General features: G+C 55.6%; 5 protein-coding genes across 5 annotated transcripts; 1 reads left to right on the top strand and 4 right to left on the bottom strand.

Annotated features, from left to right (window-relative positions):
* Positions 1–24: 24 nt before the first annotated feature.
* FA10DRAFT_296052 (hypothetical protein) lies at positions 25–1,823 on the bottom strand. The gene has a single exon (XM_025524487.1). It carries the CDS (start codon positions 1,772–1,774, stop codon positions 161–163), a length of 1,614 nt encoding a protein of 537 aa, XP_025375729.1. The 5' UTR covers positions 1,775–1,823; the 3' UTR covers positions 25–160.
* Positions 1,824–3,322: 1,499 nt separating this feature from the next.
* Positions 3,323–7,153, bottom strand: FA10DRAFT_268715 (hypothetical protein). The gene is made up of 2 exons (XM_025522443.1): positions 6,705–7,153; positions 3,323–6,639 (listed from the first exon to the last, which is right to left on the bottom strand). Exons 1-2 carry the CDS (start codon positions 7,095–7,097, stop codon positions 3,478–3,480), a joined length of 3,555 nt encoding a protein of 1,184 aa, XP_025375730.1. The 5' UTR covers positions 7,098–7,153; the 3' UTR covers positions 3,323–3,477.
* A 357-nt stretch (positions 7,154–7,510) lies between these two features.
* On the top strand, positions 7,511–8,181 carry FA10DRAFT_272872 (putative DNA-directed RNA polymerase II chain Rpb7; the record flags this gene model as incomplete). Its single annotated transcript, XM_025523142.1, has 3 exons — positions 7,511–7,636; positions 7,708–7,986; positions 8,089–8,181. The coding sequence occupies 3 exons, from the start codon at positions 7,511–7,513 to the stop codon at positions 8,179–8,181; spliced, it is 498 nt and encodes a 165-aa protein (XP_025375731.1).
* A 2,027-nt stretch (positions 8,182–10,208) lies between these two features.
* Positions 10,209–10,834, bottom strand: FA10DRAFT_261900 (hypothetical protein; the record flags this gene model as incomplete). Its single annotated transcript, XM_025520090.1, has 3 exons — positions 10,209–10,609; positions 10,679–10,731; positions 10,797–10,834. The coding sequence occupies 3 exons, from the start codon at positions 10,832–10,834 to the stop codon at positions 10,209–10,211; spliced, it is 492 nt and encodes a 163-aa protein (XP_025375732.1).
* A 685-nt stretch (positions 10,835–11,519) lies between these two features.
* Positions 11,520–13,281, bottom strand: FA10DRAFT_268718 (hypothetical protein). The gene is made up of 3 exons (XM_025522444.1): positions 12,392–13,281; positions 12,193–12,332; positions 11,520–12,124 (listed from the first exon to the last, which is right to left on the bottom strand). The coding sequence occupies exons 1-3, from the start codon at positions 12,876–12,878 to the stop codon at positions 11,648–11,650; spliced, it is 1,104 nt and encodes a 367-aa protein (XP_025375733.1). The 5' UTR covers positions 12,879–13,281; the 3' UTR covers positions 11,520–11,647.
* Between the last annotated feature and the right edge of the window lie 157 nt (positions 13,282–13,438).

Consider the following 13,438-nt stretch of genomic DNA (forward strand, 5'->3'; position numbering starts at 1 on the left):
ATGAGAAGGGAATACAGAGGAAGAGAAGGAGGTCAGTGGAAATGGGAAAGAGGGCGGGGTTCCAAAAAGAAAAGATGGCGGAGGTAATGTCTGTCATGTCCGGTAGAAAGAATCCCTGACTGCAGAGGGCTTCTTGCACCGTACAAACAACAAAAGCTGCTCAACGGTCAGCCTTGGTGGAAGCCGTCGCCCTGGCTGCAGAGGACGATGACGAAGACGAAGACTTGTAGTTGGTGGGCTTAGCCGCGCTGTCGTACTCGCCGAGCCTCGTGACGCCACTTCCGCTGCCGGCATCAGCATTTTCGACGTAGGAGATGTTGCTCCTCGATCCTGAGCCTGCGTTGGAGTTGAATTGGCTGACGTCACAGTTGGCACTCTTGAGCACAACGCTGAGAAGCTGATCCTTGACGGCGTTGATAGCCTCGACCTCGGGCTGAAGCTGGCCGGGAACGATGCTTCCGAGGAGCGAGGCCGCAAAGCAACCGACGTCGGCGGGTGCGGTAGGCACGCTGAGCTCGAGTGGGACGAACCTGCCCTGGTAGTTCCTTCCCAGGGGCTGAGGCTTGAAGAGGAACAGAGTGCCGATGTCGCCGAGGAGGTCAACGAGCGAGTAAGAGTTGGGAATGCGGAACCAGTCTTCGGGGAAAGTCTCGTTGAGGTAGAACGGCGCGACGTTTTCGTAGTTGGCCACCTCTGGCGCAGTGCCATTAGGAAGAGGACGAGTGAGGAGGGCCCTTGTCGCATATACGACGGCAAAATTGGCTCCAAAGGTGAATTCTGGGTTGGTAGCCCTGGATTCGTCGACGGCGTCAGCAGCGTTGCGCTTCATGGCCTCGATGTTGAAGAGGCCGCCACCGTGCTGGTCCGCGTCAGACACGAGCTTGTCCCAGCGCGAGAGGTTAAAGCTGTGCGAGTCACCAAAGTAGCGGTCACCGCGCGAGATCGAAGCGTCGATCTCAAAGGTACCGTGGCGGTCGATGCCGTAGACTGGGCCAAGGGGCGAAGTGATGCGGGGGTCTTGACCGCCAATCGAGTAGCGGCCCGTGACCAGGTCGCCACCAGCGAGGAGGCCGAGGGCGGAGAGGAAGACGGCAATGTCGAAAGACATCGAGTAGGCCGTCTGGATACCGTTTGCAAGCTCGGCGAAGCTGGAGATACCGTCACGAGAGATGTAACCATGGTTGGCGATCGTGTTGAGAGTGGGGCAGTTTCCTCGGACATCATTGGGGCCTGGAGCTTGGTACTGGTGCTTGGGGTCGTCTCCAGGAATCTTCTTGAGACCAGACTCTTGAGGCGTCGGCAAGTCAAGAGCCTGAAGGGGGCCCGTGAGGGGAGCAAGAAGACCGCCGATGAGGCCGCGCTTGGCAAAGTGGCGCTTGGCAGCCTTGGGCGTCAGGACAGAGCTGTTGTCGTCAACGTCCTCGTCGCGCTCCTCCATGCGCGTCTTGAAATGCTCCGCCTGACGGCGACGCATGCTGCGCTCGGCCGCTTCACGGTCTCGAGGCAGGAGGCCACCGAGGCCGACAGGCGAAAGGACGCCGGAGATTGGGTCGAGGAGCGGGGGCGCGTCCTCGTTGCCGCCTCCGTTGTAGGGAGGGTCCTCACGCTTCCTGGCTTCAGCAAGGGTCTCACCGCCAAGGCCTTGGCCATTGTGGTAGCGACGAGCCATGTCCTCGGGGACAAGGCCGCGCTTCGAGAGCTCGGCCATGGGGCAGGCCGCGAGCGTGAGCTGCACGAGTGCGAGGAGGGGGATGAATGCCACAGCGAGCCTCATGGTGACGGTGAGAAAAGGAAAGGGGAAAGAGAGGGGGTAAAGGGGTAGGAGAGGAGGTGGAAAGGGGAGTGAAGGAAGAGAAACAAGGCAGAACAACAATACTCGTCGCTTTATGACGGTCTCCTCACGGTCAGAGTTCTTACCCGTCCCTTCCAGGACCTGCTCGTCACGCCATCCCCCAGAAAGTAGAGCCTCTGCCACTCAGTAACACAGAAGAGTTGCGTCTTCTCAGCGACGTGAGGGACGGCACTCTCGATCGTCAAGGAAAGAATGGCCTTTTCCCCGGACCCTTGGAGGAGGTGGAGTAAACAAGAACCCACTTCTTGAGCCCTGGAGGTAGTACGGAGGAAGAGCGAGAAAACTCCAGTCGGTCAAGTCAATGAAAGCAAGGTGACGAAGCTACACCGGCCAACAGACGTTATCGCCTCGGAGCTAGGCTAAAAGGGTCCGAGACAGACGCTGTGCAGTCTCGTCGATTCAGTAGCAAAACGAGCGCAGACGCATTTCTCATCGTTGGTACCTTCGTCGAAAAAAGGGGGACGCTAAGAAGACGAAGGAGACTGGTCCGTAGGTACACAGAATCCGAAACTGCCGTTGTTCAGGGTCTGAAAACGGGAAATAAGGACACTAGCATGACGTCCCCACGGTACCATCGATCTCCGAATCGATAATGCAATGCAATGACTCCCAAAGAAGTTGCCGTGTTTTTGCAAATGCATGGCATCCAATTGGCTATGCCGTGCCGCTCTCCTCCTCAAGATTATGCAGCTTGAGCAATATATCGCTCTACGATGGCCCGCCTGCATGCAGACGGGCTTCATCGATCGTATTGGAGGGCAGCGACTCATTGTCGATCAACATATTTAGTGGCCAATCGACAAGGTGCATCGTTCTATTGGCCTCAGAAAAGACTTGAAGGATCGCGACATTGGCGAAACCAGGTGGCGTGCTTTGCTTTCACTCGAACCTTACTGGCTCAGCAGCAAGGGATCCAACGGACACCAAAGCGGGAAGACAAGAAGCCGCACTAGTAGATCAAAGAACGTTCGCACGATTCTATCTTTGACCCTACCGTACCGTGCGGACGATAATAGGTCGGTGATGTTTGCATGGCGTGCTTCGATGTCAGTTCGGCGTGCCGTCAATCCCTGCGGGTACCAAATTTAGAGTTAGTTAGCGCGCACGCAATGGGTCACAAGTCGGACCCTGAAAATCTCCATCGCCGGGCTGAGGGAATTATTTAGGCTCCAAGTGAAATGTTGGCTGTCGCCGGGTCTACAAGATGCAGACTGTTCACTTTCGACGGGCCGATCGCCAATATTTACCAAAACGCAGGACAAAATTAGACGAAACTCTGTAAGAGTGCACGGGCGCACGATACAGTTGTCCACCTGTGCATGAGGTGAAGCCCTATTCGATCTATTGTGTGGGGGGACTCAGCAGCCCATGACTCCACCGTACCTCGGAACCTTTTTGAGGAACCTCCGAAGACTGGCAAGACTGGTAAGCCTGAAAATCAAGCTCTCGAGATGTCCTAGTCAGAAGTAAGAGCGGAGAGAAAAGGTCGTTATGGCATTTCCTAACAGTGAATCGACGTAGGATGGAAGAACGGAAGATAATGAAGGGTCATGAGGTGAGAAGATGGAGCTGAGGAGAAAGCGCAAAAGGATCCACAAACGAAGGACACGAGGACGACTCCGGATCTAGTACTGCTGGTAGCCATAGGGCATGCCCGTGAATTGCTGGCCCATGTAGCCCTGCTGCTGCTGCTGCTGCTGGTGGGGCTGCTGCTGCATGAAGCCAGTCTGCTGCGGCTGCATGCCCATACCCATGTAGCCAGTCTGCTGAGGCTGCATCATGCCGCCACCAAACTGTACGCCGCCCGGCTGGAAGCCTGTCGGCTGCGGACGGAGCGCGTCGTACTTTTGTGGAGGCTGAGAGGTCTTGTTTTGGTCCTGGTGCAGCGTTCCCTGCTTCATTTGGCCAAAGATGTTGGCCGCTCCGTATTTGTCGTCCTTGCCGTTTTGCTGCTGCTGCAGCGGCTGCGGCTGTTGAGGTTGCGGAGAAGTGGGACCGCTCGCCATCTGACCCGCAAAGCCAGAAATATTTGTCATGCCAGTCTGCTGGGGTTGCTGGAACTGGGGCGGCTGCTGGTACTGTGCTTGGAAGCCCGTCTGCTGAGGGGCGAATCCTCCGAAGCCGGTGGACTGCGGCTGCTGCCACCCGCCGCCAAAGCCGGTTTGCTGGGGCTGCATACCCATCATGCCCGTCTGTTGAGGCTGCATGCTCGTTGGGAGGAACTGACCGGTGCCCTGGGTGCCAATCAAGGGCTGGAGAAGACCCTGGTTCTGCGGGACAGGCGCGTAGGGCCCTCGAGGCCCATTGTACGAGTTCAGCGCTGAACCGTTGCTTGGCGACGCACCTGGCCTCTGCTGAGGACTGGGCGATGACGCTTTCATGTTTGCTAGCTTGTCGAACAGCGCACTGTTTGGGTCCGGCGGCGGCTTCGTCTCAACCGGAGCGGGAGAGACTGCAGCAGGTGCCGCAGCAGGGGCCGGCGGAGGTGGCGGAGGCGTTGGAGCGGCCGGTGCAGGCGAAGCGGCAGCAGCAGGAGCCGGTGCCGGCGTAGCAGGCTTTGGCGTAGCAGGCTTCGTGCTTGAGGGTCGAGGCGTCCACGCATCGTCATCAAAGCCAGAAGCCTTCGCAATGGTTGGCGATACTGCGGCTGCAGGCGCATCTCTACGGACCTCCGTCGGACTCGTCGTCGCTGATCGAGATATAGGGCTCGTCGTCCGGGCCAGGCTCTCCGAAGCAGCAGCCAGCGAAGCGGCATCGACTCCACCACTGGGAGTCCTGGCTGTGCTGTTGCTCGGGGTTGGCCTACCTCGTCTCGTGTTGTTCTTGAGGCTGCCATCGGGTCCGCTAAAGAGACCCGGCGAGGGCGACGTGCCCGTGCGACGAGCCTCCTGCTCCTGCTGTTGAAGCTTTCTCGCCAATGCCTCATCGTTCTTCATCTGGGAAGCAATATCGTTAGAGGATGACGACGACGACTGCTGCTGAGGCTTGTATTTGCGCTGAATAAACTTCATCACGCGGATGATGTCGCCCTCTCGAAGCCCGATTGAGCGCAGAACACTAGGCTCCATGTCTGGGAGCACGCTCTCGTCGATCTTGTCCCTTTCAAAAGCAGCTGCGTACCGCGTGCAGTCGTCGACGTCGACCTGGGCAGCAAGGAAGAACTCGAACCAGTCGATGTTGCGCTTCGGTCCCCTCGCCGCCTGCTCGCGGCGCCTGTGCTCCTGCTCTTTTTCTCGCCTTCTCTCTCTTTCCCTTTCGGCCCTTCTTGGGTCGTCAGCAGCAGTTGATCTTCGGGAAGTAGAGGGAGAAGATGCTCCTGCGGGTTTGAGTCGTCTCCCCGTCACGTCTTCGAGATACTGGATGTCGGGATGGCTCATCTTTTCGACAGCAACCTCAATGACGACGCCATTGAGCTTGTGCAGACGGATCTTGCCCTGATTAAAGCCTAGGAACTCGGCTTCGACCTTGAATTGGCCCGTCTTGTCATGCCAAATTCGTGTGCGGGCAGGTGAAGGCTTCGAGCGTCCACCGCCGTCCTTCGGCCTCGAGGGAGCGGACCGATCCTTTGGAATCGAAACATCCCTTGCCGCCACCGAGTCGGTGGTGGCAGTCGTGGGGGGAGCCTTTGGGGGAGCGGGAGCCGGCTGCGATTTCAAGGCTTCGCGTCGTGCTTCCTCCTTCTCGCGGGCACGGCGTTGAGCTTCTTGCTTCTGTCGCCTCTCTTCTTGCATTCGGGCTCTCTCCGCCCTCTCTTCTTCTTCCTCCGCAGCGCGTCTTCGCTCTTCTTCCTCTTCCTCTTCCTGCTGTGCTTTCGCAGCTGCAGCTGCAGCCGCTGCTGTCGCAGATGCTGCTGCCGCTCCACCGGCAGCCCCATTGGCAGCGGCACCCTTGCTCGCACCACCTTGGTCGGCGGGCCCAGTGACCTCAACGTAGCTTGCAGGAACGACGCCCTCTTGACCCGACGTGTTTCGCACCTTCCACCAGTCCTCGTTCTCTCGCTCCACCAGAACAAGCTCCTCGTTTTCGGCTACTGACAACTCATCATCACCTTGAGCTTCAAAATCGTAGAGGGCGATTGCAGGTTCTTCCTCAGCGCCACTCGCGGCTCCATTGGACGTCGCTGGTGGTGGGGCAGGCGATGACGATGCTTGTGGAACGGACGCTCTCTGCGGAGGTGGCAGAATGGGGGCGGCGGTGCGTGTCGGAGGTGGCAGAACAGGCTGCGCTGCCGATGCAACCACCGATTGCTGTCCGGGAAGCAGAGGGGGAGGTGGCAGGGCAGTCGTACCGTTCGCCGCCGGTGCCTCTGAAGACGGCCCTTCTTCGCCAGTGCCGACTTTCGATTTGCTGTCTTCGATTTTGGCACACACATCCTCGACCTCGTCCTTCTTACCAAAAACGAATCGGATTGTCTTGTCCTCGCCGGCTTCAATCATCTTCGCCGCGTCGTCATCAAGGATCAGATTGAGCTGCTTGCCCTTGGATTCGATGGAGTGGCCGACGATGGAGAGAATGCTGATCTTCTGAACAGGAGCCTTGTCGGATTCCGAGGCAAAGAAGAGCGACGAGTTGCCAATGCCCAACGTTCCTTTCTTTTTCTTCTTCTTCTTATCCAGCTCCGAGACGCCCCACATCTTGATCTCGTCGTTCTTGACCTTTGGCATCGATGTTGATTGCGGAAGAGCCGGTGCGGCAGCGATCGCTGTCGGTGCTACTTGCTCCTCTTCCGGCTCCTCTTCCTCCGCGGCACCCCCCATGGGAGAGGTGACGCCGTCGACTGCCTCAACCTTGGGAATAAGTGGCACAGTTAGCGCCAAGGGTCCAGGCTGAGGAGCTCAGAATATGTTCTCACCTCATCAACATAGTTGGCAGGCACAAAGCCCAGCTTGCCTGTGATCTGGCCCTGGGCCGTCTGCTTCTTGACAAGCAGCCAATCGCCGTCTGTCTCGAATATGCTCAATAGCTCGTCCTCCTTAATGGACAATTCATCGTCGTTTGTGCCATCGTAGTCGTAAAGTGCTCTGCTGACTCTGATCGGTTCGGCCTCTTCGACATAGTTGGCAGGCACCAGGCCAATTGGGCCGTCCTCTTCCTGGGCCGACTCGCCCGACTTGAGCTTGGCCTTCCACCATTCCTCGTCGTCGGCCTCGACGACGTACAGCAAAGCGTCTTCGGCAAAGCTCAGCTCATCCTCCGCCGAGGCCGTGTAGTCGTACAGCGCACGACAGAGCGACACATAAGCCATGGCTGGCTGCAGTAGCGGACTGCGCTGACCAGAGGGGTGGTGGTGTGGAGTGAGAGATTCCGGACGAGACAGCTAGCCAGGCGCGGCGCCGGGTCCAGCCTTCCTGGCCGAGACAAGAGACGCGACACGTGGCCCTTTGTGGCTGATCGTCGATTGCTTCTTTTTGGCTCGCGTCGATAGAGGTCTTTGAGTGACAACGGCCACCAAAAATTGGAAGAAGCATACGCTGGGCAGACAGGTCAGAGAGGGGGAAAGTGTGGAGCTCAAAGGCGTCAAAGAGCGGGAGGAGATTAGCGCAGCGCTAGGCCAGGAAGCAAAAGGACACGAGGAAGCCTCAGGGTGGACTGGGGCTATCCCTCTAGGTCGAGCATCCACCATCCACACCACCGCCTGAGGATCGACAGGCTTCGAAGATGTTCTTCCTCAAGAAGCTCGAGCACAAGATCCAGCTGCACCCCTCGTACTTTGGCCCATCGCTAGATGCCTACCTTCGCAAGCAGCTCAAGGCGGAAGTCGAAGGGACATGTACGGGTAACATTGTGAGCTGCTCTTGACTATCTTGGTCACTTGAGCCTTTCCTTGGACTGATCGCAGGGCGTCGTACATCCAGGGATATATCGTCAAGGTGATGTACATCCATGACATTGGCTCGGGTACCATCCTTCCAGGCGGTGAAGGCAAGGCAGAGTTCAACAGCAAGTACACAGCCATCGTCATGAAGCCCTTCAAAGGCGAGGTGGTGGACGCGCTGGTAACAAACGTGAACAAGATGGGCTTCTTCGCCTCGGTTGGGCCGCTCAACATCTTCACGTCCACCCATTTGCTTCCGATGGAGTACAAATTCCAGCCAGACTCCAACCCGCCAGAGTTTGCATCGAGCGATGGCCAGGTGCGTTTCCTCCCCCTCCCCTCCCTTCTTCTCTCACTTGGGAATATGACCCGTCTCACACAAATTTTCACTCTACACTAGTCTATCGTAAAGAATCGAAAGGTACGATTACGCATCGTGGGCACGCGAGTTGATGCGAGCGAGATCTTCGCCATTGGATCGTGCAAGGAAGATTTCGTTGGGCCTTTTGATTGAGAGGACTGGGAGGCCTCTTCTGTAACATAGGTGCATCGTTATTCGTCATTCATCTTCCCCTTGTCTTGGCCACGATAAGTGCGTGGGACCCAGATTGAAGCTTGCCGCGGTCTGTTGCTGGATTCGCCGGAGCTGTTGTGGCCAGAGGTGGATCCACTATCGTGGTGATCAATCATCTTTCCTTTGTCTTGGCCACGATGAGTTCGTTGGACCCAGATTGAGGCCGGCCGTGGTCTGTGTCTAAAATTTTCCAAGCTTTTGTGGCTAGAGGTGGATCCACTGACTTGTTGGTCATTCATGTTCCCTTTGTCTTGGTCAGGATAAGTGCGTTGGACCCAGTTTGAAGCTTGCCGGGGTCTGTAAGTGGGTTTGTCGAAGCTTCTGTAGCCAGAGGCGGATCCACCGACTTGTTGGTCGTTCATCTTCCCTTTGCCTTGGTCAGGGTAGGTGCGTTGGACCCAGTCTGAAGCTTGCCGTGGTTTGTAAGTGGGTCTGCCGAAGCTTCTGTAGCCAGAGGTGGATCCACCGACTTGTTGGTATCTCATCTTTCCTTTGTCTTGGCGATGATTAGTGCGTTGGAACCTGATTGGAGCTTGCCATGGTCTGTGTCTGGGTTTGCCGAAATTCTTGTGTTCAGAAGTGGATTCGCTGACTTGTTTGTTTGCGTTTACGAAACTCTTGTAGGCCTGTTTGATCCTGGGTCTGCGTAAGATCATACTCTTGTCGTCTCGGTACATCCTGAGGTAGTCAAAGACATCTTTCTTGTCAAGGTCGTAGCCTCTCTCTTCGCTTTGAAGCTGTGTCTTCTCTTCTTCAAGTGTCTTCTTGAGCTTCTTAGTCTTCTCGGCAAGTTGACGGGCGAGAGCTTCATCCTCGGAAGACAGCTTGCCAGCTCGATCTTTGAGGACCTCGTCAACTTTCGTGAGAAACTCAAGCTTCTTGTTGTTTTCAGCAATCCGTTTGTCCAGGGAAGGTTTGATCCGGTTTAAAAGTTGCCATGCCCGTTCTGAGACGCCGTGGATGATGGCGTTCAGTTCCTTGATACGATTTATCTCTAGGGTATGGTCCTTCAATTCGATAGCGGAGGTCATGGCGCTCATCATACAAAGAAGGCTGGTCACTTCAATATTGGCTTGAAAGACGCGGAAGATACTCGCGAAGAAAAGCCAGGCGCACTCACCAGAATACCAGCAAGATGAGGCAGGGAGACGCCCTCATCTTCGAGAAACAGACAGCGGCAGTCACAGAGATTGTTCTTGTGCGGTTGCTTGAGCGAAGATTCTGCCAGGAAGATGGTGATGGAGGTGCTGTAGGCAAGGAGTGAACGAATAACGAGCCTCTATATATGATTTTCAGTGTCCTTCGTGAAAGCTTGGGCAGTGTCTTGAGCCCGGCCCACTCGCTCGTGGACCGAGTCGACGCTCGCTTGCTCGATTGTCCCGGGGATTCAGTCTGGATCATATGGGCACAGTGGCGCGCCGAAGGCTTCAAGTAAAAAAAAAAAATTGTGGCCCCATATGACGCCAACGGTGGCGCTGGCACTGCTAAAAGCATTCTGTGGTGTTCAAGCGTCTCCCTCTCATGAGTAAATGTATCGTTCAACGACAGTGTGCATGTATCGTTCGACGACAGTGTGCCACTGTTTTGAAGCAGTGCTTTCCTTACTCACCAATATTCTCATGGAAGCCCCGTGAGTGGTAAAGCCTCTTCCTCCCGGAGGTTCTCGGTGTGTATTCGGCTGAGACCGAAATGTTGCCAGTGTGGCAGAGAGCACCAGCTTATTTATGGCTTGACAGTGGACTTTGACATTGTTTGGGACGAGGCTAGTGACGTTCCCGGTAATGGATGCAGTGCAAGCAGAATTGAGTGAGGCACATCATACAAGTGCAATGAGATGGTTGGAGTGTCTCGATCTAGATAGTTGGGAGCGCCTTCTGCAACACGTAAATGGTAACGCCATTGGTCATTTATCTTTTCACTTCTTTCAGGCCAAGTTTACTTTGAAGCACCTCTACCGTTACTGAAGCTTACCGAGCGCTATGCTTCGATCTGCTCGAACTTGCATGGGTAGTTGCAACACCGTTGGCTGCTTCTTCTTTGCTAGTCTTCTGGGCCTCTTCTTTAGTGTGCTTTTCGACGGTAGACTGTTTCAAAGTTCCACGCAAGGGTGCCCTGCAGATCTTGATTTGCTCCTGGATTTCCTCAAGGTGAGCAGATAGCTGTTTGATGCTGAACTGGAGTTGAAGCTTTTCACTGCGGATCTTTTCGATCTCAACGCCCTTGTCGGCAATTTTACGAAGAAGATTTTGGTCCACGAAGGGCTGGTCGCGAAAAGGAAGTCCAAGCTTCTCGATCTCTTGAGAGAGGACCTCGACTTGCTTCTGCTTCGCGTTGAAAGCTTTTGCCAAGTCTTCTTCTCTGCCCGCGACTTGTTTTGACCACATCACAAGCTTGGTCATCGTTCTGGGATACACGGGTTGAACGCTGACCGGCTCACAAACCACTGACAAGCGGGGAATAGTTTGCTGCTGATGATCCGTGGCCTTAATCCTACAAATGAAGCTGAACGAGACCGTCAGAACCAACTTCTTCGAACGCAGTGCGTGTATACTTACGAGAAGACTAGCAAGCTGAGGATGTGAGACGTCCGCATTGTGATCAAAAGGATAACGGAACTTGGATGGAGGTTCAGTGCAGATAGCTTTGTTGAAGGGGGAAGGTCTGGAAGGAAAAAGCGTCTGCACAAAAAAGTTTCATCGAGGGCACCTCACAAAGTCGAGGGCGTACAGGGGCCACTCCAACCGGGCCCTCTTCGGCAAGGTTTTCGCTTGAGTTTTTGCTCAAGATATGGGGCGTGCCGAGATCGCATTTCACGGCCGGCTCAGGCCTCACCTGACGCCAAATGCTTCCTTCGCGATAGTCTCTAGAAAGGACGTCGGCGTAGAAACTTGCTGTTTGGGTTACTCCTTCCATTGCTTCACCAGAGACGCAACTGTACAGAGCACGAAGGAGACTGTAAGTGAGAGACAGGTCACATAATGGAAGTCGTCTGCGGATCTTGTCTGTGTATCGTACCCTGTTTACATTACGATGGCAAGCCCAAAAAACAAACGCCTGCCGGTCGATTACCAGAAATAAACACCGCGATCTGGGACCGCGGGCAGCCGACGCCCAGCAATTTTTTTCTCAGGTCTTACGAAGCCCCGCCGACACAGCCTGCATATTTGCATGTGTTGGAAGGAGCAACAGTCTTTCGGGTGAAGGCGTATAGATGTAAATAGAACAGAAAGCAATGTCCTGATTCGCGATTGACTTGAAAGGATGTTAATAATGTTATGGGTGATGCTAGGCATGATCCAGGTCAGGAAGCAGGGGAAGTAAGCAAGCAAACGACGACCGTGAGCTACGAGAAATGTAAATTCGAGTGGTTGGATTGTCCTTTAGAGAGTGTGGAGAGGCCGATAGCTCAGAGCAGGAAAGCCCCGAGGACAATGGCAGCAATGGCGGAGAGAGGAGCAATAGAGAGCGACCCTGCACCGCTTGTGGCGCCCTGCGAGGTGGCAGCAGAGCCCGGGGTAGTCGTGGCACCGCCACCTTGGCCACCAGACGAAGTGGCAGTTGCCGTCGACGTGGCAAAGGACGAAGGGGTAGACGAAGACGAAGACGTTGCAATGAGAAGACCGTGGCTGATCGTCGAAATGGGCTGGCAATTGGACGAAGGAGCAGGCGGATGAGCTTCAGGCGTTACTGCCTCTCCTTGCCTGAAGGTGGAGTCGCCGTAGATTCCTTGGAAGGGCGCAACTTCACCCTCGCACGACTCGAACACGTCGGCCGTGTAGCCTCGCTCGGAGGGCATATTCCATCGACAGCCCATGACGTCGTAGATGTGCTCGCAGTGCTTGGCTGCGTTATTTCCCCAGCACGCGCGCATGCAGAATTGATTCTAGGGAAAATGGTCAGCCAACGAGCCGGAGGAACACTGTATGTGGCGGTGGCGGTGATGATGCTCACATAAGACATGAAGTTAGTCCATTCCGAGACAAACCATGACTCGCCATTGGAAGCAGGGTTCGCCGTGGTGAACAAGACTCCACCGATTGGGTTGCTGAGATCATCTGCCCCGTGAGGGTCCATCTCGCCGCCAGCGTCACCTGTTGCTCATGGTCAGCATGAATTGGTCCTACTAGCAACCGTGCAGACGTAAACCTACCATCGGGAATGCCAATGGTCGTGAAGTCGCCCACACCACTGATTTGAACGTAGTTGGCAGTCTGGAGGAAATGTGCGCCCTTGATGGTGCCATCGGGGATCAGTCGAGTACCGTGCTTGTTGGTTGTGCAGTATGCGACCGCCACGCGCTCTGTCGAGCCAATGTCGCCACCGTCAGGGGGACCCCAGATACACCAGTCCTCAAGCGAATTGAGCCAGGCCGTCTGGCACTTGCTTTGCTGGTTCCACTTGTTGCGCGCACACCTGTTCCAGCCCGACTGCGTCTCTGTCTGGTTGGGCACACGGTTGCTCCCGCCCATGTACTGGTCGGGAAGGTCTTCGAGTGCATACGTTGGCTTGGGCGTCCACTGGGTCCAGCTTTTTGTAGGCTTTCCGGCATTCTGCGGAACCAAAGCTTCCGGATCACCCTGTGCAGCGACAGCTGAGACCATCATGGCCAGCGAGGCGATCAGCTTGACGGAGAACATCTTGCTAGAAAAGAAAGATGAAGGTCAAGGAGGAAGTCGCCAGGATTGGGGAAGAGAGAATACGGAGGAAGAAGGCCCCTTAGCAACGGCAGAGGTATATGAGAGGAGCCCCTAGGCGACTTCTCGAAACAAAAGCACTGCCTTCGCTCCTTCAGCAGGGCGACACTATGCAGACAATGACCAGCATTCCGACCCTGCTTTGTTCACCGAGGCTTTCCCCCTCTAGCATCGAAGTTCGCGCAAATTCAGCCGCTGACCTAGAAATAGAGCACCTCGGAAAAGCGTCGCCTGGCTTGCTTGGCAAACATAGATGGTTCATTATTGCAAGAATGGATGCCACGGTCGCCTGGCTTGGGACTTGGCGTAACGCACTCGGGAGGGACAGCGACAGTGTAAGCCTAATTTGACATCGATAGTCATGTGCAGAGGAACAAAGCACGGAAAACCCTTGAGCCTTGGCGTTCAGAACTTGCGCACACGTGTCAAAAGTAGCGTCTCACGTGCACTCGAAGAAGTCGCTCGCTCCCATGCATGGGCCACCGCGTCTCGCTCGAGTCCGG

Source organism: Acaromyces ingoldii (assembly GCF_003144295.1).
Source record: "Acaromyces ingoldii strain MCA 4198 unplaced genomic scaffold FA10scaffold_5, whole genome shotgun sequence".
In the NCBI taxonomy this organism is placed as follows: Eukaryota; Fungi; Basidiomycota; class Exobasidiomycetes; order Exobasidiales; family Cryptobasidiaceae; genus Acaromyces; species Acaromyces ingoldii.